The sequence below is a fragment of the Carica papaya genome, chromosome 7 (genome assembly GCF_054855325.1).
Source record: "Carica papaya isolate Zhongbai chromosome 7, ASM5485532v1, whole genome shotgun sequence".
NCBI lineage: Eukaryota > Viridiplantae > Streptophyta > Magnoliopsida > Brassicales > Caricaceae > Carica > Carica papaya.
Genome location: NC_142315.1, coordinates 4,113,556 through 4,140,376, shown reverse-complemented (window position 1 = coordinate 4,140,376; position 26,821 = coordinate 4,113,556). Strand labels below are relative to the sequence as shown.

Genomic DNA, 26,821 nt, shown 5'->3' with positions numbered 1-26,821 from the left:
TAAAATATTTTTTAAAAAATTTCATAAAAAAAGATACAAAATTTATAATTAAACTAACACAAATATAATTAAACTGAGGCAGATACAGTTAATTCAATATTAAATATAAAAACTTATGATTAAATTTGAAACATTCTGTAAACACGTGTAAAGCAAGATATATTCAAAGCAAATCTTTTTTAATACATATATATATATATATTTAAAAGCAAATCTTTCCAAGAAATTACCGGAATTTGCATCATTAACATTCGTGTCTTCCTGCGCAGTTATGCTGATGACATCCTTCAAGGGACTCATAAAATCATTCTTTACTTTTTCAATGCTCCAGTTTCAATTCAATTGCTCCTTATGATCTCAATCTTGAAGAGAGTAACACTCTGCAAGCTGATGGATCCCACAACTTGTGTTGCAGCATCAAGTAGACTATCGACCTTGGCGCAACAGCTGCGTCTCTACAAGGCTCCACCTTCTTCTTACGATGAAATCGAGGAGCAACGCGTGCAAGAAAATGCAGGGAAAATTGTTTCTCAACTTGGGTTTCAGGAATCTGTAACTCCGATCGCCCAACGCCTAGAAAAGTTTAGACCCAAGAGAGCTGCTGTTTTGATCTGTCTTTTCGAAGGAGATGCTGGGGATTTGCGTGTGATACTGACAAAGAGGTCATCCGGATTGTCGACTCACTCGGGTTAGTTTCAGAGCAGCTTCTGATCCCCTTTGTTTGGTTTTCTGGAAATTTGTGTAACAAATGGAAAAATTCGCTCTTTTTTATTTGATTATAATGCAAAAGGAAACAAAATGGTATAGTTCAGGTGAACTGAGTTTTATGCCTTTGGAAGATTGGTTATGAAAATATTCATTTGCTAATTTTGGTTGCAATTAACGAGTTCTCGGTTTCTTCCTTAGTATTAAGTGCACATGAAAGAGACGTCAGTGGGGTAAAAATCAATCGTCTCGTAGACAATTTGATGTTGATTACTTTTATGTGAAAAATCTCTAAAAAGAAATAGTAAATTGGGGAGGCTTGTTTAAGGTGATTGATTTTAATGGTACCATATAATGATTGAAATTTAAAATTTTCCTTGGTCTCCCCTTTGGGCAAGCAAATGGATATTTGATAACAATGTCAATTAGTTAGTGGGTGTGTTCGTTTGCAGGAGAGGTTTCCTTGCCAGGTGGAAAAGCTGAGGAGGGTGATAAGGATGATGGAGAGACCGCGACAAGAGAGGCAAAGGAGGAGATTGGATTGGATCCCTCACTTGTCAATGTCATTACTGTGCTTGAACCATTTCTGTCTAAGGTATTTTTGTCAATACTTTATTTCATTTGCTTACTTCTTTCACCAAAATTTCAAGTGTGCAATGCTTTCTTGTCGTTTGATGAGTGAAATTTAGTCTAAGAAGAAAGTTTTACCCTTTGTTTATGACAAGATGCTTGGTTGGAATTATATATATTGATCTTAACATGGAGGAACTAGCTACTGTTTCTGACGTGAATCTAAACCAAATTTGTATTCGGCGATCTTTTCCTAAGGATTGTTTGTATTAATTGCAAGTAGCAATCAAGTATATAGTAAATTTGCTAAGCCTAACTCTAATAGAAAATTTCTTTCAATGTGCTGTGCAATAGTATTTAGCTGCATGTCTGGATGGTTAGACATATTTTTCTCCCGGGTATCTTACAAATTTGTGGTTTCTCAAACCATTGCTACCTCTTATCCAAAGTGTTGATGGTGGTTGGATTTGAAAATTCGATCAAATGCATGTCGGATTAGTGGAGTGAGAAGAAATTTATGCAATTGAGAATTTTTAGATTGCAACTTCTAAGCAAGCAGAGAGCTGCATCCACATTTGAATTTATAGTCACTTCTTTCTCTATTTTGCACCGTTTAGCACCTGTTCATTTTTGGACTATGTTTCAGTTTTGAAAGCAAAAAAAAAATTAGTTCTTGAAAATAGTTATAACTTTCTCATATTTGCTTAAAATGAAATTTTAGAAGACAATTTGTGATAAAGAAAAATATTTTCCAAAAGTGCAAACAGGGGAAATGCATGCCTCTTCGTGTCTCTTTCTCCCCTCCTAATAATGGTCAACATACTCAATCCCCTCTAGGCTCTGAACTCTAGCTAGCCATGCCCCTCTATCTTTACTCTCGTTACATTGTCTTTTTTAACCCCCTCATTATTATTATTATTATTATCATTGTTATTTTTGAAGTCATGTATTTAATTTCTACTTAATTACATAAAAGCCATAAGAGTAATTGACACTGCATAAAAATTTATTGATTTATTATCATAAGTTCTTTAGAGGTACTACCGTTAGTTTTTTGTAAGCCTCATTATTATTTGCTGTATAATTGCATGAATTCAGCTGTAAGTCATAATTTTTTTAATGAAGGAAGAAATATTATCAATAGAGAAAAGAGAACAACATCAGCAAGTAAGAGATGCTCTTAAACAATTATTCTTTTTTAAAGGGAAAGAGAAACAAAAAGAAGATATACCATCGATATACAATCATCTCAGGCCCATTTCTTTGTAAAATACCCAAAGACCTGCAAGCCTTAGTCCAAAGAAAAGCCAAGAGGGTCAATCTATCCCGAAGAAGTGGAAGAGGTAAAAACAATCTTGAAAACTATTTTTAGGAAGCAGAATGTTTCTCTCCAAGTACAACACTGATAGCCCAACAAATAGAAAGCCTCTCTAGAGCACCTTTGCCTCTTCCTCAACTCCCGAAAAGAGGAAGTGATATAACAGTTAAGGAAAAGGGTGACTGAATAACACCATAATATATTTTTTTGGAAACATAAATAACACCATAATATATCAAATTACAGATAATAATAGTATACATGTTTATTAAGTGAATAGTTCCTAGTTGGACCTCATCACTATAATATACAATATTGTTTCGGGTAGGCTGAATTTGAGCTAGAAATTTGACACTAGTTCTTTTAGCAAATTCATTTGTTTTATATCATACATGTCAACTCAAGTTTATCCATGATTTACTTTCTTAATTAGTTTTTATGAACTTATCTAATTAGTTAGTGCAAAATAAATCTAAAATTAAATTTCAACACCCTTCTTAGGAATAAATCTTTCAGAGAAAGTTGATATGTGTATAAAATGTAAGACCAATACAGTTTGGCAAAATTACGAATGCTCTACTTATTTAGATATGATTGACAATGTCAAACAATTAATAGAATAATGGAAAATATCATTTATTTCATACTAACTTGATTGTTTTTTTTTTCAAATTCAAGTAATAGAAAATTAAAAACAATCCTTTAAGTGGTAGACAATTCCAATATTTTGTTGTGAAAAGATGTTTGGATTGGTTATCCATTGCTATCCTTTATCTATGCCTCCATAAACTATTATTTTACGAGTACTCCTATCTGTAACTTTATCCATCAACTTGATTTACAAACCTCTTCAAACTTGTTCTTATTCAGGAATCTTAATGATCATGAGTATAATGTTATTCCCTCTTCACTAATATCCTTGAGCCTTTTACTCTCTTTTAACAACCCAATAATAGAATTTGGACATTGGATTCTTTGAGTGCTCACTTTTATATCCTTTTTTACCCATGCCAGCATAATTATACTCATAATGAGACTTATGCTAGTGTATTTCCGAAGGCTAAAACTCTCTTTAAAATTAAGGTTTTTGTTTGGACTACTGCTCTGAACAAACTCAATACTAATGATTTAGTGGAAGTTCGCAAACTTAATTGTGATCTTTCTTTGTATGGGTGTGATTTGCTTTAGGGAAGCCGAGTCCTGTTGCCATCTCTTTTTGCATTATAAGGAGGTATGGAGACTTTGATTTAAGTTTTTGATATTTTTTCATCATTTCCTTGTTTCCCTCTCCCTTGGGTGTTCCCTCTCTACATTTCTCAGGGGCTTGGGGCGAATTAAGGAAGCTAAGGTTCTTTGAAGATGAGTTTTCTTTGTTGGTTTATAGATGTTAGATGGAGTGCTGTGTTAGACTTGTCTAGGATTTTTACTTCTTTGTCTTCTTGTGGGATATTGGTTTTCCATATTTCTTTTCTGGGTTAAGGCTCATTGGTTCTTTGGGGATGTTTCTATGACTATTTTGTAGAGCGCCTTGAAGGAGGTGTATTGGGTTTTGTTTCCTACATTGTTCTTTACTTTTTTCTTCTTGCATTAATTTAGGAAAGCTTTTCTCCTCTACTTTTGTACCTTTCTCTCTTCTTTGTAATACTTTCTTTTTTCATTGGAAGGAAAAGCTCACAAGCATTTTGTTTTATTAGAATCTGGTTTCCAGCGTGTTAGGAACATTTTCTGTCAACCCCTACCTTTACTGTAAAGAGGAGTTCCTCATAAAGGGAATGTTTTGGGGACTCCGTTTCTATTGCTTTCTTATTTAGTTCTGTGTTTCTATCTTTTGATTAAATCATGTCACATTTGGAAAAGCTAAGTGAAGATAAGTGGTACTGAAACAATAGCTACTGAAACTGAATTTCTAGGTCAAACTAAAAGGAATGAAGTAAACTAGAAAGGAAAGAAGTCAAATTCACGAAAAAGAAACAAGGAACATACAGAAGAAAACCTTGATTTGGCAATCACAGTCTCACTTTAAAGAGAACTTTCACTTTTTAGAAGGGCAAAAGTCAAAATTGTTTATGGCAGGACTAAGGCAAGAAACCGAAAAGAGAAAAAAGATTTGCAAGTATAAACTCCTGAAGAGTAAATGGACTGTGATCTATAATCAGGACTAGAATTGGAAAGAAAAGAGCCCAACAAGTAATGAAAGATATCATACTGGGAAGAAAAGAGTCTAACAAGTAATCAAAGATCTCAATTCTAATGGTTTAAGATCATTGGATTTCTGAAAAGAAAAAGGTTTCTAGAAAAATTTACTCATTGTGGTAATAAAGAAAGAAGCCATTGGAGCATTATGTCTCGCGAAAAATCTATAAATCTTAGGAAAAGATCGAGGCGAGGGGCACTAACCCCATCAATTGATCTTTCCAGAAGCAATATATTTTTGGGATCTTCTGTGACTAATAGATGCTCCAGCTTTGGCATCCCAACTGTTTTGATGCAGCCCAAACTTGCTCTTCAGCTGCAAACGTAATGTAGTTTGTGAAAGAATGTTTTGAGCACTGAATTTCTCTCTCTGTTGCATGTTGTCATGCTTGAATGTAATAAAGCACTTAAACTTGCTTTTTGTTTCCAGCTGTCTGAGACGTGATAAGAATTTTGAATAGGGAATTGTAACTAAAAAAATACATCGGGGCAATATCAAATATCTGTATCTCCTTATAACTAGAATTCAACCCTTGTTTAGTGTGCTTACGAGTTCTCAAATCACTGCTTTTCATTGCAGCATCTCCTGAGAGTCGTCCCTGTAATAGGCATATTAAGTGACAAGAGTGCATTCAGGCCATCCCCAAATCCTGCTGAAGTAGAAGCAGTCTTCGATGCACCCTTGGAAATGTTTATTAAGGTTTTTCTCTTTGGCTTATTTAAACAATTTTGGCTTCACTTAAAAGCAACTTATAAGCACCCTATTCAATTTTACTTGCGTGATTATCCATTGGCTAGTCTACTTATTGTGTGCTTATAAGCAGTAAAATAATAAACGCATCTCTCCCAACCTTTTGTATACTGATCTAAAGAATTTATCTTCTTAACATGTTTAATGCTTACTGTTTATCCTTTTCCAGGAAGTCCTAGATGATATCTTATCCTCATTTTTGTATTCTTTCTTTCTCTATTCTTTAATAATATTTTTTCTTTTATCTAAAAAAAACATCTCTAATGTTTACGTTTCTTGCACCGTCATTCATATATGCAGCAGAAATACTACCATATACTTATTATTTTTACGGTCTACTTTGATCATATACATCCATTTATTTTCTAAATCAGCACCTAGATGTTCTTGGTTATTTTATGTACGTAGTGTTTCACGTACATTTCTTTCACAACCCCAATTATCCATTTTTGTTTTTTAAAATCAGCATTCAGATGTTAAAGAATTACTTAGAAATACTGCTTTAAGTACATTTCTTGAGGAATTCTTAACACCTTCTTCTAGTTACCTTTTTCACTTTTCTAAAAGAGATTTTGGATGAAAAATGTTGTGCAGGATGAAAACAGGAGCTCAGAGGAGAGAGAGTGGATGGGAGAAAAGTATCTCATTCACTTCTTTGACTATGAAACAGAGAATAAGAAGTATTTGATATGGGGCTTAACTGCTGGAATTTTAATTAGGGCAGCATCAGTGGTTTACCAGCGGCCGCCTGACTTCGTGGAGCAGAATCCAAAGTTCAAGTTCCCTACAGTTGTAAGCAAAGATACTGTTATACCTTGAATTTTTTTTATCTATTATTTGGGATTAATCTTCTGAATTAGACTCAACTCTTCAATACCTGTAAAAATAATGTAACCTATTCAAATATATAAAATGTCATAAACTAAAAAGCCAGATAATCTCAGTCTTAAAGGGAGACATCTAGCTTTAAGTTTCAACGAATTTTTCGCTGAAAAAAAAATTGCAAGTAAAATCATTGGAGCTGTCTACTTCACCAGGTCAGCCCCTCTATTATATAATGATCCCAAATCTTCTGTTTTATGTTTAACTCTCAATTTTAAGTTTGTTATTTTTATAAATCTCTGACTTTGTATGGTAAAAGCTTGGATCTGTTGACTACCAACATCTGGAGTGAACTTATTCTTGACTAAGTCTCTTCGTTTGGTTATTAAGGGGAGAATGTAGAAACAGAAAGTTGTAACGTGTTCGGTTAAACTGACTTCGGCGTTCGGCTTCTGCAAGTTGCCTGTACCTAACAGACAGAAGTTTTAGTCTGTGATGGTGTTTCTGATGAATTTGAGTAATTGTATTCTATTTGATTTTTCAGAAGTGGAACTGGGAATTGCAATCTTTTTTTTTTTTTTTAAAAAAAAGTCATTTATGAAAATGTTATGTTTTCTTTGAATTGGTTTTTCTTTTAAACTTGTGGCATCATCAGCTTGGTTGGTGTTTCTTGAGTTTCTTTGAGGGTGATTCATTGTTACTTGTATATTTTATTGCCTTGTTTCACTGGTTAAGAAATCTGAGTAAAGGGGGATAGATAAAATTCTTAGTGTTCTTCGTAGACTTACTTGGATATAATTTAGACTAGAATATTGGAATTTTTTTTTTTTTGGATAAAAGAATTACTTTATTGGAGAGAAAGAGAATATATAAAATGGGAGAGTATAAGATGCCTACCCCAAAACATTGTAAATATATATATATATATATATATATATATATATAAAGCTAGAAGTATCCCAAGTTTTGTTAGAAGATTATGGAAATTGAGTTCATATGCAATTTAATATGGAATAGAATAATGTATTTCAAGGTCAATCAAATTTGATGGAGTGCGGAGGATATGGTATTTTATGAATTCAATTTTATCATTTTATATATAAGTTTTGTATTTTGTAATTAAAATAGATATAAAATGAATTTTACATAAATTAAAAAATATGATATACATAACTAAAATGGATTAAAATGGAGATCTAGGGAGAGGAGGTAAGAGCAACCCCTTGAAAAATTAGTAGTAGTAAGAAAAGAATAAGCAGACTCAATAGATAAGTTTTCATTACCAGGTAAGTTTCTATTATTTGACATGATAAATGTAGAGACATGGAACTTAAATAAAAATAAAATCATAATTTAAATACGGAAGAGAAACAATAGAGTTTAAGTTTATATTCCTTACACATAAATTAGCATGCCCAATAAGGGTACAGAAATATCTCTTTCATATCAGTTTATAAAATAGCAAATAAATGTTGTAGGGATGTTAACTTTCATTAGTTATTGATAAGATGCGGGGGGGACACCTACTCACAGCCTTCCTACTGATTAAAATCTGAATCTTGATCTGAAATGGTTAATAGGGGAGGGGGTGAGCTGCACTAACCCAATAAGAATATCACACTACTCACCGATACAGAAATTAAAGGTTGGTAAAAATCATAAAACGACTAATAGAACTCTTAATTTAAATAAGTTTATTTATCATAAGGAAAACTATTTATTGCATACTTACCATTACAAGATTTTCAAAATCGACATATAGAGACAATAACTCAATTAACATTATGATATCATATTCAAGTGAGTAAGAACAACAATTTTTCTTTATCTGCTTTTTGGTATCTCTGGGGATCCATAGAGATGTCTCATTACGCGTAAACCCAATATTCAAACTTGTCAACTAACCGGCCGTCCCCATACCTCGTCCGATATGAGCGTCAAAACTACCATCCATCGATATCCCGTCCGATGTGATGGTGAATCGGGCCGTTCCCATATCCCGTTTGGTATGAGCATTAAAAATACATTCCCTCGATACCCCATTCGGTATGAGGTAACGTTCACGATAGGGTTCCCTAAGTACCCGATCCGTCCACCATCTCTCAAGATATCCAGTAAGACAACTATTTATTAATCATATAATCAAACAATTTTTCATTTGCATATTAATTTCATATTTCACAAATCAACCGTAAATCACGCAAGACAAGCGATATATACATCAAGAAAGTACAACTGAATCATTTAATAATTTCAATATATTATTATGTATTTAAAGCTGTAAAATTAAATGATCAGTTAAACATGATAAATAAATAACTAACCGGTTCTGCCTCCATTAGTGGCATATAATTATTCTCAAAGTTTTTTAAATTTCACAAAATACCATATTATTAATTATTAAGCTTCAATTCCATAACAGGAAATAGGGTGAGGAATTATTACCCGAATTGGTCTATGAAATATTGAAATTTCTATTGCATCTACTGATGGTCTCTGGATTTTCTGAATTTTTCTGTAGAGATTAAACATGTTTCACGTACCTAAAAATATCCTAAAAACTCAAAATCGGTATTAAAAATTATTTTTGGCCAATTTTAAGATTTCAGCACGGCGGCATCACCGTGCTCTGGTAATGGCACCACTGCCGTAGCGACAGTTTGCCTTAGCCAGGCTGTTTTCGACCGATTTTGGCCAGTTTCAGCTGACTTTATACATATTCCTGCGGAAAAATATGTTAGGGGACCTCAGTTGGTTGAAAAAAATCAAAAAATAGAAACCTACCAGTGGTGGGGTTTCCGGGTGGGACAACTCCGCTGGGATTCCTTCTTCGGTCAACTTGCAAAAAACCAAACGATGAATACAATGGTAAAAAAATCACACGAAATGGGAAACAAGAAGGGGCTCATTGGAGGAGGTTGCGAGTTTTGCCCGCAGCGACTCTACCGGGCTTTACCCGTAGTTTTCAACTCATCCACCGTTCATTTTGCTCCAATATGACCACATGGGTGCTCGCAATTGAATTCCGAGCAGGTAGGAGAATATTTACCTTTTTTGGCAGTCGGAGGTGGCTCCGGTACGGCGAAGATCGGCGGTCGACTCCCTTGTCTAACGTCTGGTTCTTCTTCTCTAGCTGGAGGCTGACGGCTAGGGTTCGAGTTCAGTGTGATGCAAAATATTTATACCCATCTCGCATTAATCTAGGTTGTCCATCGTGATTGATCTCATCCGTCCGATCGCTCTTAAGGAACAAATAAATATGGGTCATTTATTGCGTTTGATCTTGACCGTCTGATCGCGTCTAAGAAGGAAACGGATCTGGACCGTTTACGCGCGCGGAATCGCTCATGGGTTGTCTGATCGTGGGGTACGCAGATCACCAGCGTGACCTCCCGCGTGGCACCGAGTCAGCATGCCTTGCCACATGGCGCACTCTGATTTTTCGTGCTTGCTGACTGGGCGGTCCTATGTCGCCAAATTTTCTTTATTTGCACTATGACCCTCCTATTCTAATTTTGCTTTCAAAAACACCATCAGAACCCAAATTTCTACATATTTTTATCAAAATTATTTTCAGTTTCATCCTTAATTTATTTTTTTTCGGTTAAAATAAAACAGAAAAGTAAAAATAATGATATATAATAATAATTATAAAATTAGGTGATGTAATAATGGAAAAGTATATAATTATGTAATTATTATTATTATTATTACTATAAGGACTAAATTTATATTTTAGTTGTGACTTCTATATATTTAAAATTTTTGACTATGTTGTCAACCTAGAACATCTATTTAATACTTTTCTTTACCTATATTTTGAACAACTTATAGTTATTTACCAAATGTTCAACATTATGCATTATTTTACTTAAATTGTCCATTTGAATGTTACTTTAAAGTTTTTTTTAAATTTTTTTTTTGGTGTTTGCATACATATAGATGTGTTTATACTTTTTCGATTCTGAAGTGCAATAACTCATATTCGTTGCCTTTGTTTTAGTTTAACAGTTTTGTTTTTCATTAGTCTATTTCTTATGAGTTTTAAGAAATTGAACACAATTTTCTATGTCCATAAGGATGTTCACACCATCCAAAATTACTCCACATGTTTCTACTTCTTGATAATATATATATATATATATTCATTAGATACTTTAAATGGTTATAGTTCATGCTATTGAAAAATGGTATGATAGTGAAAAATCCTTAATAGAAACTCTTTCAAAGTTAGTATGCCATGAGAGAGGTTGTTAAATTATTTCTTTTAAATCAAAATTGTTCAATTTTAAAGAATAAAAATAACAACTCTCGTTATTATCTTAAGTAATATATACGATTGAATCTAAAGTTTTTAGTAAAAAATATATATAAATAACAATGTACGAGGAATAATATGCAAAGCTGAGCTATTATAAGTAATTTTAATTATATAATTTACTCAAATACATTTCAAACATTTTTTTATAAACATAAAATTGCAATTATATGATAACTCTCCTTGAAACAAAAATCAAATATTTTACTTTCATTTCAGCCGCTACTTTTGCTTTTTTCTTTTCCTTTTTCTTTTAATATTTAAAAGCTTTTTAGAAAGAGAAAACGCCAACTCCAAGCAGAGAAGCAAAGATAATTTGGGAGACGGGACCGAAATCTATCCTCTTATCCACAACCAAACAGACCAATAAAAACCATATTAAGCTCCCCAACAACTTACTTCCATGGAATTTTGACAGACCGAACGCCACCCGTTCAAAGTTTATGTCAATGGCGTCCATACTGGGAACTTCTTCGACTGCAATCTTAGCTTCTCGTTCACTTTCTTCTCCTACCTCCAAGCAGTCCATTTCTTCTTTCTCCTTCTGCCCAGGTACATTGCTCCCATTTCACCGTTGTACACCATTCTTTTTGGGATGATGTTGATGAATATCAAGAAGGGGTAGTGAATAGTTAATATCGTTTTGGTGACATCCCTGTTTGGTGATTTTGCAGGGCAGTGCCATGGGAGAATCTTCTATGGAGCCATTGGGATACAGAGTAAAAAGGGGAGGTCTCCATTCCATGTTGCAGTTACCAACGTTGCAACAGAAGTGGAACAGGTATGGACGCTTTTGCTTTTTATTTCAATTTTTTCAAGTTATTTTTGGATAATTTTTTTGGGTAATCTTTTTTATTGTTCTAAGATTTAACAATAGTTTGTTGCCCTAATGTTTTCTTGATGACTAAGTAGTTTTGTGGTGTTTGCATCAGATTGGACTGCATTTGGTCTATTCTAGATGTTTGTTGAAATTTAATTTGATGTGGGTTTATTGTTAAATTTGCAAATGCAACTAATCATCACCATGTAAAGTCACTTGAAAAGAAAATGAAATTTGTCCCTTGAGGATAGATTTCCTGGAGGAGCTTGAGCAATGAGTATATATGGTTTTACAGAACTATAAGTAATCAGTTTTGATATTAGAATAGTGGGGTTTTATGACTTGGTGATTTTCAGGTCCAGAAGACTTCAGCAAAGGAAAGCCAGAGACCTGTTTATCCATTTGCCGCTATAGTAGGACAGGATGAGATGAAACTATGCCTTTTACTAAACGTGATTGATCCCAAGATTGGGGGTGTTATGATCATGGGTGACAGAGGAACTGGGAAATCCACAACAGTGAGGTCCTTGGTTGATTTACTGCCTGAAATCAAGGTAGTAACTGGTGATCCTTACAACTCAGATCCTGAAGACCCAGAATCGATGGGTATGGAGGTTAGAGAGAGTGTTATGAGAGGGGATCAACTGCCTGTGATGCTGACCAAGATCAACATGGTTGATTTGCCATTGGGTGCTACAGAAGACCGGGTTTGTGGCACAATCGATATTGAGAAAGCCCTAACTGAGGGTGTAAAGGCATTTGAGCCAGGCCTTCTTGCTAAAGCTAATAGAGGAATTCTCTATGTTGATGAAGTTAATCTTTTAGATGACCATTTAGTGGATGTTCTTTTGGATTCTGCTGCCTCAGGATGGAACACAGTAGAGAGAGAAGGTATCTCGATCTCGCATCCTGCCCGGTTTATCCTAATTGGGTCAGGCAATCCCGAAGAAGGGGAGCTCAGGCCACAGCTACTTGATCGATTTGGAATGCATGCACAAGTTGGGACAGTAAGGGATGCAGAACTAAGAGTGAAAATTGTTGAAGAGAGAGCAAGATTTGACAGAAATCCAAAGGAATTCCGAGATTCTTACAAGGCTGAACAAGAGAAGCTCCAGCAACAAATTGCTTCAGCTAGAAGTTTTCTCTCTTCAGTGCAGATTGATCATGATCTAAAAGTGAAAATCTCCAAAGTTTGTGCGGAGCTCAATGTGGATGGATTGAGAGGAGACATAGTGACTAATAGGGCTGCGAAAGCTCTTGCTGCTTTGAAAGGCAGAGATAAGGTAACAGCAGAAGATGTTGCTACTGTCATTCCGAACTGTCTGAGACACCGTCTCCGGAAGGATCCCTTGGAGTCAATTGACTCAGGTCTTCTTGTGATTGAGAAATTTTATGAGGTTTTTAGTTAAGAGAGTTGACTTGTGCAATTTTTGCTGGTCTATGTGTAATTCCTTTTAACTGGTTTTCTTTCTGCTGATCTCCTCCTACTCCACTCAATTTTTGCAAATATAGACAATATTCATGTTACCATTTGGTTAAGTATACTTCCTTGATTTATGATAATGTGAGACTTCTAATAAACCAGAAGAGAAATTGGATATGGATGCAGCATTTGGTATCTCTTATTGATGCTCAACCTTTTAACCCTTTATTCCCTCCTCCTGTCACTTCTCTTCACAGCTTTTGCTCTTCTTATATACTTAATCAGGGGTTTAACTCTACTTTCCCTCACCCTCGATGTTCTACAGAAGAAAAGTAGATCGTCATTCTCTGAGAAAGATTCGTAGCCTATCATGGGTTACCTTGGCTTCAAACATCCATGACAAGCCCCTTGTTAGTAGTTGAAGATTGCCCCGGCCTCTCAGGATTTTTCTTTGTCATTTTTTAGCAGCCTCGCCTGCAAAAATTACCAGTTTCAGGATTTAGTTCTTGCTTCAAAGAAGCAAACTTGCCTGCAAGAATAGAGTGTGTAGCAGAACTGAAGCCTTGAGACGGTTTATAAATTTATTTTCTATCTTGAAATTTCATAGAAAATTCTGGAATTACAGTTTTATGTACGAGGTAAGTAAACCAAGGAAAAAGATTTTTGAAGCAAATCCCACTTCAAAAATCTAGGGTTCTAGTTTAGGGTTCAGCTCCATTCCAGAATTTTGGCGTTCTCTCTGAAAATCAACCAAACCAGCATTTGAAAGCTTATTAACGATTTATTCATTAGCCTCTACTAGCAATTGAAAAGCTCTCCGGTTTCCCAGTTTCCAACCAAAAACTATTGATATCAGTCCAACACAAGCTCTCCCCTTCCTAGCTTTTCCATCTCTTCCCTAAAACCATCCATGGCAGTTTTGCGCAAAGTCACCAGCACCTTAAAGCTATCATTTTTCCCTGCAACCGACGAAGACGAAAAAGGCAAGAAAAAGCAAGGCTCAATACTACCAAGGAGATTTGTCGAGAGTGGCAAAACATTCACAGGACCTCCCCAACCAAAATCCATTGTGGAATGACCCAAGTGTCTCCAGTCCGGGAACCCACTCACTTCTTTCCCTGCACTAATCCCATCTCTGTAATGCAGCTCCTGGAAGTCGATAAACGACCGTACATACTCATCAGTTGAATTGCTTTTAATCTGCTTTATCAACTCTGCTGTCTTCTATAGTGGCTGCTCTGTTAATTCTCTGGCTGTGAGCGAGACATACATGGCGACGCGACCATTGCCCCAGTACCCAGCCGGTAATGGTGGATTAAGTAGTTTCCTGATGTTGATTTGAGTATGCAAATTTCACCTGCTCCTCACTTTGAATCCTCGAAGCTCCAACTCTGTCATTAAATTAATTAATTAACATAATTTGTTTAATTAATTTTAAATTAACTCACTTTGCGCGCCAAATGAATGCACCCAGAGCTTCAAACGTGGTAAAGCTCAAACCAGATTTCTGAAACAACAAACTCTTCAACCGCTTCAACCACTCCTCCTCTACATGAAAGCATTCTCTACCAACCCATCCAGCTACCTCATTGTACGGTTCAAATCCCGTATCGAGTTTCAAAAATTCTCCTACCGGTGCAAGAACCCGGACCGGTTCTCTCGGACCCAACAAACTCGTTCTCTCCCAAATCGGCTCAACCGAAATCCGGTTCGCATCACGGGCCAACTCCGCCACCGCGTTGAAAACCAGACTGGCCCCTAAACCGTCGCAAAGCGCGTGTTGTGTCGCCGCGCCGAGACAAAATCCTCCACACTCGAACACAGTGAGCTGTAAAATACACGGCTTAGCCATTCCCTCCTCCCTGCTCGGGTCAGGCACCAGCTGTTCAACCAAATCTACGTCCGAGCCATCCGGGTAGTTGACCGACTCCATCGTGCAGTCCGCCGTAGCATTGACCAGCGAGATGCCTTGTCCGATCTCGTAGGTTAACTAGAGGCGGTTATCCAGAGCACGGCGGCGGAGAGAGCCGGCGAGTGGATAGTAGGAGACGAGAGCGGAGGAGAGCGCGGCGGAGATGACGCCGAAGGGTAGGAGGTCACCAGAGTTTGCTTCATTGCTGACGTAAGCGCGGAGATAGCGGAAAGTGACGTTGAGGTTGGGGGTCATTGTCGAGGTGGGGGAGAAGAGAGAGGCGGTGGCACGGAGGGGAGGACGAGAGAGGTGTCCGTAATTTTGACCTGCATTTTCTTTTTGAGAAGATTTAATTTGTTGCTTGAAGTAAGAATGGAGTTGCCCTTAGGACTCGTTTGGATGAGAATTTATGGAGAGTAGAAGATATCAGTTTGAATTGTTTGAGACACGACAATGGCTGCCAAACACGGTACTTGGCATGATTAGTGCATTGAGGAAGGTGGAGAAGGGGAGACGCGGAGCATGCCTCAAACCCATTGCCTCTCTTTTTCAAATGCAAAGGGGGAAAAGTTATATGTACGTTGGAGTTTGTTTGTTTAAACGAACAGATGGATTATTATAAATTCAAGAAAAATGGGTTTACATTTCGGCGTGTTCTTGTTAAAATATTATTTATATATATTATTTCAAAAAATTTTATGATAATTATTATAAAACTTTACATGAATTTATAAAATATGAATATAAATCACCCATAATTTACTTGAAAATCAAGAAGAAGAATATGTTTATTTCATCCATACTGATATTAAAATATGTACAATAATTTATAGCAATTTGAAATGAAATCGACTTACTCCAAATACAAAAAAAACCCGAAATTAATGAAGAGAATTAAAGTGGAAATTAATGAAGTGTTGAATTTCAAACAAAAATGAGCTACTATAATTTTTTAAGAGTTCTTAGGAATGACAGTGTAATTTATTTGAAGTATTGTAGGAGTAAAGATCAAGTAACTGATATATTTATAAAATTTCTCAAACCTCTTTTCTTTAAAAGGAAAAAAAAAAAAATCTGAAAAAATTGCTGGGTGTTTTACACTTAAAAAAATTCTTATTAATGAAAAAGTTGCACTTATATAAACTAAAATCTAAAAGTTTTTAGTTTGAGGGAGAGAATGTTGAAAAAAATTGCATGTTTTTTACATTTCGTATTAGTTAATTTGAATTACCTTATTATCTACAAAGCTTATAAATGTCGGATATAATACATACGGATTTTTTACCTATTATATGGGGAAGCCAATAAATATTGAGTTTAATATACAAGAATTCATGACTATCTTTTTACTATAACTTGTTTATTTAAAAGTTGATATATTAGCCGAAAATTTAGATCAAGAAATTCATATCAACATCTACTTTGCCTCTCATTTGAGTTTATTCTTATTTTATTCTCCTTTAGTTTCAATACAAGCAACCTTCATTCTACTTCGCGCAATAACCGTATGGACATAAAAAGAGTCAGTAGTATATTGGCCTGTTTGAGCAAGTCAAGACAAGACCCAGATAAATCGACTTAAATTTGTAACCTCCATTTGTCAAGCGGCTTAAGTCCTTGACAAATGGGTTTCTTTTATATCTTTATAGCATTAACTCATCTATTCTCACTTATTTTCTTTCAAAATAGAAAGCACTTAAGAGAGAGAAATAAAAAGGTAAAGAAAAGTTGTAGAAAGAGAAAAATAAGAAGAGAGACTTCTATAGAGAGAAGACTCCAAAAAAAAAAAAGTGAGTTCGCTCAAAATAACTCTCTCATCAACAAAGAACGTTGAAGCGTAATTACATGTTGAAACGAAACAAAAAAAAAAAATAGTTATTTTTATATTTTAATAAAATAATTAAAAATTATATTGTATATTTATGTCACCTGAAAATTATGGCGGTTGATACATGAATGTTTTTTTTTAAAAAAACTTAAGTTATATGATTACATTAATAGTTAGGTAGAATAAATATAAATGCTATCGAAGTCCGATAACTAAGATGAATTACTCGTGTAGTTTTTTGAAAATATAAAAAGTAAATTGACACAAAATTAATCAAACAAAAACAATAATACATAAACAAAAAAATTAGAAATTGGGATTAAAAAAAAACAGATAATTTTCAACGACAACCAACTTTCTATTTAATTTTTTGATAAAAATAAAATTAAAAATTAAAAATAGATGCTCTTGAGATATAAATTGTATTGTAGGTGGTAAATAATACTTTTGATAAGTAATTTTGTTAACTTTTTATTTTATTAATTTATAAATTAAGTATTTTCAAAATAAAAATATAATAATATAATTAATTAATGATAATATCATATTGTATATTTAACCTACTTTTTTCAAAAAAAAAATAATAATAATAACTAAGCACTACCACAAGTTAGTTAATGTTTGAAATTTCTGAAAGACATATGCTTAAAGCAGTGGAATCTTTTAACTTAATAAAAAGTAAACAAAATATTATTTAAAAATTACACTTAAAATAAAGTATTAATTGCAAATTTTGAATTTTTATTTTTTATAAATTGTACTGAATGAACAATTTTAAACCATAATGGTAATAAAATTATTATTTGTTGATGGAATTATACAGAAAACTATAATATAATATATATATTTTTTTATATGGTTTGCTGTATAATTCCATCATTATATGTTGGTTAATTAAGCAAACACCCTGTTCCCACTAACAATTCGTTCCCTTCTCCAACACTTAAACCAACCAACAGCCACCCCCTGGCCTTGCACTTCAAGAAACACCTCTATTTCAAATCAATCATTCTCAGTTTGATCATATACATATATACATACATATATATACACACACACACATACGATACATATCTTTCATGCACCAAAAAATCACTCGCAAGTTTTAGAGAATAAACAACATTCTGGGGATATGAGCACAGCAAGATTTATCAAGTGTGTGACAGTAGGAGATGGAGCTGTTGGCAAGACTTGCATGCTCATTTCCTACACCAGCAATACTTTTCCTACAGTATATATATATCCATACATATACATATATATATATATCTGTGTCTATATATTATCAGTTTTCATCTAAATATTTATAATGATAAACATTGATTTCTATCGTTGCAGGATTATGTTCCAACTGTTTTCGACAACTTCAGCGCCAATGTCGTCGTGGATGGTAGCACTGTCAACCTTGCCCTATGGGATACTGCTGGTATATCGATATCTACATCTATATATACATAATACTGTTGTTAGAATTTTAACTTATGATCTGAATGTTACAGTTCAGTTCAATTCAATAATGGGTTATCTGAGACAGCGCTGGTTATATGTATTTATAAGTTCTGCTAATCATTTTGTACAGCTTACTTACATATATATATATATATATATGCATATGTCTTGTTTTATATGTAATGCTAATGAATTGTATGATTAATTATTAAGTTTAATCTTGTTGATGTGAATTTTTAGGGCAAGAAGATTACAATCGGCTAAGGCCTTTAAGTTACAGAGGAGCTGATGTTTTTCTCTTAGCTTTTTCTCTTATTAGTAAGCCTAGTTATGAGAATATCCACAAAAAGGTAATTTACATTCATCTTAACAAATTTATTTACACTAATAATTAAACTTCTATATATATATATATATATATGTATATTTAACTAATTAATTATTTAAATTGGGTGATTAATAGTAATTAATTATTTAAATTGGGTGGATTAATAGTGGGTCCCCGAGCTAAAACAGTATGCCCCAAACGTTCCAATCGTGCTTGTTGGAACCAAACAAGGTAAGATATTTTTTCCCCTCCTCTAAATATCTAAATATAGTATAAATTATCAAATTAATTTTTAAAATATTTGACATTTATTATAATTTAATTTAAAATATTATTAATTCAATTATTAAAAAAAATATTTTAAAATATTGAAACACGATCCAATGATTTTATATATATATATTTTTGTTATGAAATAAAACAAATTAAACATGTGAAATATAAAAATATTAAAAACCAAATTGTAATGAAAAAATATTAAAGATTAAATTATAATGGTGTCAGTGTTTGTAAATTAATTTAATAAATTATTTTATATAAAATTTGTATATAATGATAATGAAAATAAGAATAATATAATATAATATAATGTAAATTAAATGCAGATTTAAGAGAGGATAAACATTTCTTGTCGGAGCATCCTGGAGTAACACCAATTACAACTGCACAGGCATGTCTTCTGTTAATTTCTCAACATTAATTATCAATTTATAATATGAATAAACTATGATTTTTATATATTAAGATTAATTTGTGCATTATATAATATGTTTAGTGTGGGTTTAATGATGAGATTTAGTAATTAATTACGATAGGGTGAGGAATTGAAGAAAATTATAGGTGCAGTTACGTACGTTGAATGCAGTTCCAAAACTCAGCAGGTACATAAATTTAGACCAGTTGTATTAATATGAAAATTATTTTTTAAATCTTGATTATTCATAATATTTTATTTTGGTTAAATTTTTTAATTATAATTTGCTACTTAAAATTTATAAAATCATTTTCAATTTATAATTTTTTATGAAATTATAAAAATTTTGACAAAAATCAACCTATTATTTATGTTTCACCTATAATTTTGATTTTAATAAAGTTTAGAAATTATAAAAATTAAAGATTAACCACAATAATGCACAATTTTATTTAAATAGAATAAATTTTTCCTATATATAAAATGAAATGCTATATATATATGCCTTTGGGTTAATATCTTATTTGTTTGATATCCTCAGAATGTGACGACCGTGTTTGATGCAGCGATAAAAGTAGCCATGCGACCAGCAAAGCCCAAGAAAAAACCATGCAAGAAAAGGACATGTCTTTTCCTTTGAATATTATTATATTAGTGTTAATTAATATTCAATTAAAAATATTTTAATTTTAATTTTGAAATTTCTTAATGCTCAAATTTACATTTCATCTATTTTATTTTATTTTTACAATTTTATTCTATTATTTGAATGTGTTAATTTTGTTTTTAATTATTCTATTTTTAGAATCATTCGATTTTAGTTTAAGCGTCTTTTGTTCATATTCTTATTTTAATTTTAATTATATTACTTGTAACGGCGAATATGTTATTTCTAGTTTATGATCTTTTATTTTTATATTTGAGTGTATTAATTTCGCTAACTGATATTCAAAAAATAGAAATTCTTATTTTTTTATAAAAATTTATTATTATACTTCATCCACTTCGAACAAAAAATAAATATACCAATTAAAATATTTTATTTCAATTTTTGGACAAACAATAACTATTGTAGCAAATATAGTCTCAACAATCAACAGCTGCACTATTACTTTGACATCAGCTGTTACTACTTCAATTTATAGGGATAGTTTTTGCGACAGGTGGATTGTTGCGTGAGCAAACACATATGTGATTTTCACAAATACAGTTTTGGCATCCAGGCGCACAAGGACGCTGACATTGGCTATCGATACTGCATTTCTCGATGACAATGTTTGGCACATATAGCTTCGCATTTGAGCAAGTACAATGACCGGAATCACATATACAATTTGGGCAGCCAGGTGAACAAAATCCTTGACATTCGCCATGATTATTGCATTTCGTCGGGATTTCTCTTGCCTCACCTTCCATCAACAAATCTGAAAGTATTGTTTTAATTATTAAATCTCAATCAAAAAATATAATTAATTGTGTAAATTAAAATAATTACTAAATTAATTTATAAAAAAGTAAACTATAAATAAAAATATGTAAATACGATAATACTTAATACACGAGAGAGGAAAACCTACAGGATGGGATGACTAAGCACATGATCAAGAAAAGAGTACTCCATTTAAAAGCTTTCTCCATAGTTTCGTTGATATTTAAAATTGTTGTGACCTTTGAAAGAAGACTAGTAAATCGCTTTGGCTGTTTGAATTACTGATGTATTTTTTCGAAACACAATGTCATATATTTATATGCATAACTCGTGGAGATATCAATGGAGATTTCTTGCATTTTTAGAAAGAAAAATGATATAGTGATTATGAATTAAAAAGGTGGAAATAAAATCCGAATTAAAAATAGAAAGAAAAATCTATATCTTACTAAAGTTATCATTATTTATGCATACATCCATACAATATGATAAATGTATACACTATATGCGACATATATAGATATGGATAGTAACTAAATCTATACATTACAAATATAGTTTATATGTAAGTACATATGTGGATCATGTATATATGATCTATATTTTTAGTGTATGTATAAATTTTATAGAATGTCTATCTTATAGGATTCTATCAGATACATATATTTGTTAACAATATGTAAATATTCAATATAATATTTTATTTCGTATCTTATTTTTATTATTAATTAGCTTATTGGAATTTTTTACTTAGTGAATTTGATTATTAAACTAATACTTTTGTCAATCCATTAATACAAATTTGATATTATATCACTATGTAATGATTATATAAAGTAATTTATTTAGCGATTTTGATTACTTGGACCAATATTTTTGTTAATCCATTAATGCATATTTGATACTATAATCATTATATAAAGTAATTTGTTTAGTGAATTTGATTACTTAGAACCAATATTTTTATCAATCCATTAATACAAATTTGATATTATATCAATATGTAATCATTATATAAATTAATTTGTCTAGTGAATTTGATTACCCAACTAATATTTTTGTCAATCCATTAATACATATTTGAAACTCTATCAATATGTAATCATTATATAAAGTAATTTTATTTAGTGAAATTACTAAATCAATATTTTTGTCAGTTCATTAATACAAATTTGATACAGTATCAATATATATATATCTAATATAATCTTTGATCTAAAATATTTTTTTTAAAAAAATATATGACTAATCTCTAAATAACCAAATATAGGGAAGGTTTTAATTACTTTCCCCAAAACGCTGCAGTTTTGGGGGGAAAAGGCCAAAAGCCCATGCCAAAGAGAAATACAAAGGAATGAAGGTTGGGCTTAAAACAATATTTCAACAGAGCTTGGGTTTGACTGGTTGTAAGGGGGAGCTCCATTAGTTATTTTTTTTTCTAATTGTTACCAATCTTCAGTTTTTCATATATGTGATTAGTATAATATTCTGATTGGATTAGTGTAGTTCACCGTTTCATTAATCATTTCAGATCAAAAAGACTAAGATTCATATCCCAATCAATAAGAGAGTTGTGAGTAGTTCACAACTCGAATTTCCTCAAGTGCTAGTGAAGGTTGTTTTAGATGTTTATTTATTCATTTTTTTAATTACTATTTTACTTTTAGAAGAGACATTCCCGTAATCTTATTGGGTATTCTAAATTATTGTGTAATGAATGTAAACCCTAACTCTATTATTCGCTTCTGCATTTAAATTATGAATTCATTTCCTTTAAGATTTCAGGTATCTACAGTTGGTATCAGAGTTGTGTTCCTCGGAACCATTCCTTACATAGAGACTTAAAAACCAAATACGAACTATCACTCAACCATTCCTTATAAAATGAAGGTACAAAAAATGAGGAAAGGAATGCTCCAATTAAACCTAGTAGCCCGGGATGGTTCACTTTGAGAGGATGTTGACCGACTCTTTATGTAGTAACTGAAAAAAAAAATGAAGGAAACGACACCGTTTTGAAGAGGGAAAAATGGTGTCGTTTTAAAAATGGAGAAACGACATTGTTTTGAGGAAGCTAGTGGGATATAAATAGGGGTCGAGAAAGAAAAGAAAAAGGAAAAGATAAGAAAAAAAAGAAAGAAAAGAGAAAAACAGAGAAGGAAGAGAGTGGGAAGGAGAAAAAAAGAGAGACAAGAAGGTTCCAAAAAGGGAGAGAGGGGAGTCAGAGCAGAGAGGAGCGAGAAGGGAGAGAGAAGAAGACCGCAGACGGTGACAGTGCGATCGGCAAGAGGAAGGAAAATGGAAATGGGAGGTATGGCAAAAATTTTGGTTGTGTAGGTGTTGTGTGATTTGAAATATTGGTTGTAGGTTGAGGGAGCCAGGTAGTTAGTATGTAGTGTGGCGGAACTGAGAGGTGGAGGTAGGCGGTGGAGAGTATAGCTTAAATGGCAGAGAAGTTCACAGAGGAGGCCGCGGGAAGGGAGAGGATGGCGACATTGGGGCGTACGAGAGATTCGTGGGAGAGAGTGGAGGTTGTGTGAGGTGAGTGTGATCACATAGGGAAGGTCACTGGGAGAGCGAGTGAGGAAGTTGGTGTGTATGGGAGATCTGATATGACAAAGAGAGTTTGTGTGTGTGAGCGGAGGGAGTCGCGAGAGGAGAGAGAAAAAAGAGTGTCTTCAGTGATTGTCCCGTGAAAGGGATGAGTGTTGGTGATTGTGACGGTGTGAGTCGGGATGTTTCGAACAGGCCTTGAGAGGCAGAAGAATAAGGGAAGCGGGGCGTGAGGGCTGTGAGGGAGAGGAGAGTTCTGGACTGTTCGATGGAGTGGACTGTGAAATAGGAGATCAGTGTGTATTAAGAGATTCGGGTGAGGGAAGAGGCGTATTATAACTGTAGGGAGAGGTAGGTTTAGAGGGGGAGGAGAGTGTAGCTGTTAGAGATTGGGATGGCACAGGAGGGGATTGTAAGGTGTGGTTTAAGGTGGGGGAGTAGGGGCGTGTTGGTAGTTGTGTAGTGTGAGTGTGTGGAGGGGATATAGGTCGGTATAGCTACTGTAAATTTAAAGGTTTGCGAGGGAACATCGCCGATGTATGTGTGAAATGTGGGTGTGTGTGTGGCCTAATAAGGTCGAGAGGTAGAGGAGGGAGTATGAGTTGGCGATGTTGGTGACGTGAGATAATAGTACCTGTGTGTGTGTGTGGCCTAATAAGGTTCAGAGGTGGAGGAGTGAGTATGGGTCGCCGATGTTGGTGACGTGAGATAATAGTATTTGTGTGTGTGTATGGCCTATTGGGGTCGAGAGGTGGAGGAAGTGAGTAGAGTCGCCGATGTTGGTGACGTGAGATAATGGTATTTTTGTGTGTGTGTGTGTGTGGCCTATTAGGGTCGAGATCTAGAGGAATGAGTATGAGTCGCCGATGTTGGTGACGTGAGATAATGGTATTTTTGTGTGTGTGTGTGTGGCCTATTAGGGTCGAGATGTAGAGGAATGAGTATGAGTCGCCGATGTTGGTGATGTGAGATAATGGTATCTGTGTGTGTATGTGGCCTATTAGGGTCGAGAGGTAGAGAATTGAGTATGGGTCACCGATTGGTGATGAATGTGAACAGGGGTACTCAGGATATGACTTCGGCAGGGGGTCACGTTTGATATGCAATACGAATAGCCTACCGGGATAGGTGGGGTTGGTGTTGTACTAGGGTAGTGTTAAGGCAGGATGTAGGTGGTATAGATAGGGTACCTATGGGGGTACTGGATTTGCTGTTGTTGTATGTGTTATTGATAACCATAACTGGTCTTTCGGGGTAGGTTAATGACAGCTAATTGTAGGGTGGTTCTAAAGAATGACTTGGGTTGTGTAGGAGAAATACAAATAGACATACAGAATTTTTTATCATTGCATATTATACCTGCAACTTGATTTTTATCGTATTGAGTTATGTGAACTCACTTCTTATCATTAACAGATGAAGTAGGAATGGAGCTGGGATCTGAGTTGCTGGTTGCTGAGCCTAGTCTTTAACACCATAGGAAAAGGGTTTTCTTTATGGCGGGTTGTAGTATGTAAAATTTTATCTTAGTATGGATACTGATTGCTGGAGATGTATGATATGATTTTGTCATTTGATGTATATGTAGAATTGTAAGTTTACATTGGGTTTGAACAATGAAATGTGGATAAGTTTCCTTTATGTGTGATTAAACTGGCATGGGATTTGTGTGTTGGATCATAGGATTGTTTTATCTTACGCCGTTGAAAGAAAAAAAAAATGGGCATTACACTTTAAGATGCTGAAAAAAGTCATCTCTACCTAACATGTCTGAAAAGAAAGGAGAGAGTTGTCTAACCCTCCTCCGCTGCCACAGTTTAAGCCACCCTTGCAGTAAAAAAATCCGGAGCAACCCCAATATAACCCTGCTCCTCCACCATATCATCCGGTACAGCCACAGTATAATCCGGTGCCTCCACTGCATCATCCAGCATCGCTATAATACAATTTGGTACTTCTACTGTATCATCCGGCACCACCACATGACCACCTGGTCCCTTCCCAACACAATCCAGTCCCTCTTCTACGGAACCCAATGCCACCCATGATGGACCCAAACTATAATAAAATGTACAAAAGACTAAACTCATCTACCTTTGCAGGGGCATCCTCTTTTGAAGATATCAAATATTGGTTAGCTGAGACAGAGGAGGCATTCGCGACTCTTAGGGTGGTTCTCGAACAGAAAGTTGTACTTGTCACCTATATGCTTATGGGAGAGGCAGGTCACTGGTGGCAGCTCAAGCAGGCCACCCTGCCCATTTCAATCATTCAAGAATAGTTCCTAATTTTCTTTAATGCAGAGTACGCTCAGAGCACTTCCGGCATTTGAAGGAAATAGAGTTTGCACATCCAGTCCAGGATGATATGATTGTATCAGAATATACCCAAAGGTTCTTAGAGTTTGGTCGGTATTCCCTTAAGAGCATGATGGATGAAGGCAGGAAGGCAAGGAAGTTTGAATTGGGCCTCCGTTCTAAGATTAGACAGCAATTGTTCTTATTTGAGCTCAGTACTTACTCAGTCATTCTGGCCAAGGCACAGCTAGTAAAGATGAACATTCGCATCTTTTTTCCAGTAGTAGAAAATCCTAGACCCCCACTTTCACACTACAAACCAGCATCCACTATACCAGTTCAGCAAAACAAGAGACTTAGGCTAATAACTCAGCTCCTCCTCAGGCTTTGGTAATAGGACGCGGTAAAACTTGACAGTATTGTGGCAAGGATCATGAGGACCAACCCTATTACGCCTCAACAATATCTGTCGCATATGTGGGAGTGCCCAACACTACGTGAAAGAGTGCCATTGAAATCAGAACTAGGGTAGACCTCCTATCCATGGCATAGCTTACACCTCACTTAACAAGATACTAAAGCCAACTCATATATGATACAGGGTATGTACACTATCTGTAATCACTTTGCACATATTTTTATTGATACTGGTGTTTCACATTTATTTGTCTCACATACTTTTATACTAAACTAGAATGTATTACTTGAAAAACTTGATTCTGTGTTATTTGTGTCTACTCATGGGAGTAAGACACTACTAGGAGAGGTTATATACAAAGCTTGTATCATAGACATAGTAAATAAAAAATTGAGTGTGAACCTGATAGAGATTGACACGGAGGACTTTGATGTAATCCTATGAATGAACTAGTTAACGACGTATCACATCATCATAGATTGTTTCCACAAAAAACTTGTATTCAATCCTCTTAATGAAGATTCATTTACAAGTTAATAAAAATTTTAAATATTTTTCCCTCATGGCAATTTCCTTATTACAATATGCTTCAACTTGGTTGTTTTCTCTACATTAGGCAAACCTAAGGAAAAAATTTGCATTCAAGAGATTCCAGTAATCCGAGACTTTTCGGATGTGTTTCTGGATTAACTACCTGAACTTTCAGTACACAAAAAAGTTGAGTTCACCATAAATCTTCAATTTGGCACCCAGCCTATCTTGGTTTTCCCTTACCGCATGAGTCGTGTTGAGTTGGAAGAGCTGAGGAAATAGATCAATGAATTGTAGGATAGTGGGTTCATCTGACATAGTGTATCCCCTTGGGATAGTGGAGTTACATTTGCAATGAAATAGGATGGGACGTTAAAATTATGTATTGACTACAGGGGATTGAACAGGGTCACGATCAAGAACAAATATCCCCTCCCCAGGATCGATGACCTTTCTGACTAG

The 26,821-nt window shown here is 34.2% G+C and overlaps 3 protein-coding genes, 1 long non-coding RNA gene and 1 pseudogene across 5 annotated transcripts; 3 read left to right on the top strand and 2 right to left on the bottom strand.

The window, feature by feature from the left end:
- The first annotated feature begins 213 nt into the window (after window positions 1-213).
- On the top strand, window positions 214-6,617 carry LOC110821940 (nudix hydrolase 15, mitochondrial). Its single transcript, XM_022051917.2, has 4 exons — window positions 214-688; window positions 1,158-1,300; window positions 5,367-5,486; window positions 6,132-6,617. Exons 1-4 carry the CDS (start codon window positions 352-354, stop codon window positions 6,354-6,356), a joined length of 825 nt encoding a protein of 274 aa, XP_021907609.1. The 5' UTR covers window positions 214-351; the 3' UTR covers window positions 6,357-6,617.
- Window positions 6,618-10,970: 4,353 nt separating this feature from the next.
- Window positions 10,971-13,024, top strand: CHLI1 (P-loop containing nucleoside triphosphate hydrolases superfamily protein). Its single transcript, XM_088207733.1, has 3 exons — window positions 10,971-11,229; window positions 11,352-11,458; window positions 11,854-13,024. Exons 1-3 carry the CDS (start codon window positions 11,121-11,123, stop codon window positions 12,904-12,906), a joined length of 1,269 nt encoding a protein of 422 aa, XP_088063859.1. The 5' UTR covers window positions 10,971-11,120; the 3' UTR covers window positions 12,907-13,024.
- Window positions 13,025-13,476: 452 nt separating this feature from the next.
- Window positions 13,477-15,368, bottom strand: LOC110821938 (tetrahydroanabasine acetyltransferase-like; annotated as a pseudogene). Its single transcript, XR_015813378.1, has 2 exons — window positions 14,369-15,368; window positions 13,477-14,311 (listed from the first exon to the last, which is right to left on the bottom strand). The product of XR_015813378.1 is annotated as a tetrahydroanabasine acetyltransferase-like (transcript).
- Window positions 15,369-17,737: 2,369 nt separating this feature from the next.
- Window positions 17,738-19,855, top strand: LOC110822031 (rac-like GTP-binding protein RAC13). The gene is made up of 7 exons (XM_022052036.2): window positions 17,738-17,891; window positions 17,999-18,086; window positions 18,350-18,459; window positions 18,605-18,668; window positions 19,043-19,107; window positions 19,253-19,318; window positions 19,673-19,855. Exons 1-7 carry the CDS (start codon window positions 17,793-17,795, stop codon window positions 19,769-19,771), a joined length of 591 nt encoding a protein of 196 aa, XP_021907728.2. The 5' UTR covers window positions 17,738-17,792; the 3' UTR covers window positions 19,772-19,855.
- Window positions 19,856-20,154: 299 nt separating this feature from the next.
- LOC148252892 (uncharacterized) lies at window positions 20,155-20,824 on the bottom strand. Its single transcript, XR_015813624.1, has 2 exons — window positions 20,709-20,824; window positions 20,155-20,555 (listed from the first exon to the last, which is right to left on the bottom strand). It is a non-coding gene; the product is annotated as an uncharacterized LOC148252892 (long non-coding RNA).
- Between the last annotated feature and the right edge of the window lie 5,997 nt (window positions 20,825-26,821).

Coding starts and splice junctions, on each gene's coding strand:
- LOC110821940 (XM_022051917.2), top strand. CDS start 352: ATGATCTCAATCTTGAAGAGAGTAACACTCTGCAAGCTGATGGATCCC. Junction 1,301..5,366: donor TTGAACCATTTCTGTCTAAG/GTATTTTTGTCA, acceptor TTTTCATTGCAG/CATCTCCTGAGAGTCGTCCC. Junction 5,487..6,131: donor CCTTGGAAATGTTTATTAAG/GTTTTTCTCTTT, acceptor AATGTTGTGCAG/GATGAAAACAGGAGCTCAGA.
- CHLI1 (XM_088207733.1), top strand. CDS start 11,121: ATGTCAATGGCGTCCATACTGGGAACTTCTTCGACTGCAATCTTAGCT. Junction 11,230..11,351: donor TTCTTTCTCCTTCTGCCCAG/GTACATTGCTCC, acceptor GTGATTTTGCAG/GGCAGTGCCATGGGAGAATC. Junction 11,459..11,853: donor TTGCAACAGAAGTGGAACAG/GTATGGACGCTT, acceptor GGTGATTTTCAG/GTCCAGAAGACTTCAGCAAA.
- LOC110822031 (XM_022052036.2), top strand. CDS start 17,793: ATGAGCACAGCAAGATTTATCAAGTGTGTGACAGTAGGAGATGGAGCT. Junction 18,087..18,349: donor TGCCCTATGGGATACTGCTG/GTATATCGATAT, acceptor GTGAATTTTTAG/GGCAAGAAGATTACAATCGG. Junction 18,460..18,604: donor ATGAGAATATCCACAAAAAG/GTAATTTACATT, acceptor GTGGATTAATAG/TGGGTCCCCGAGCTAAAACA.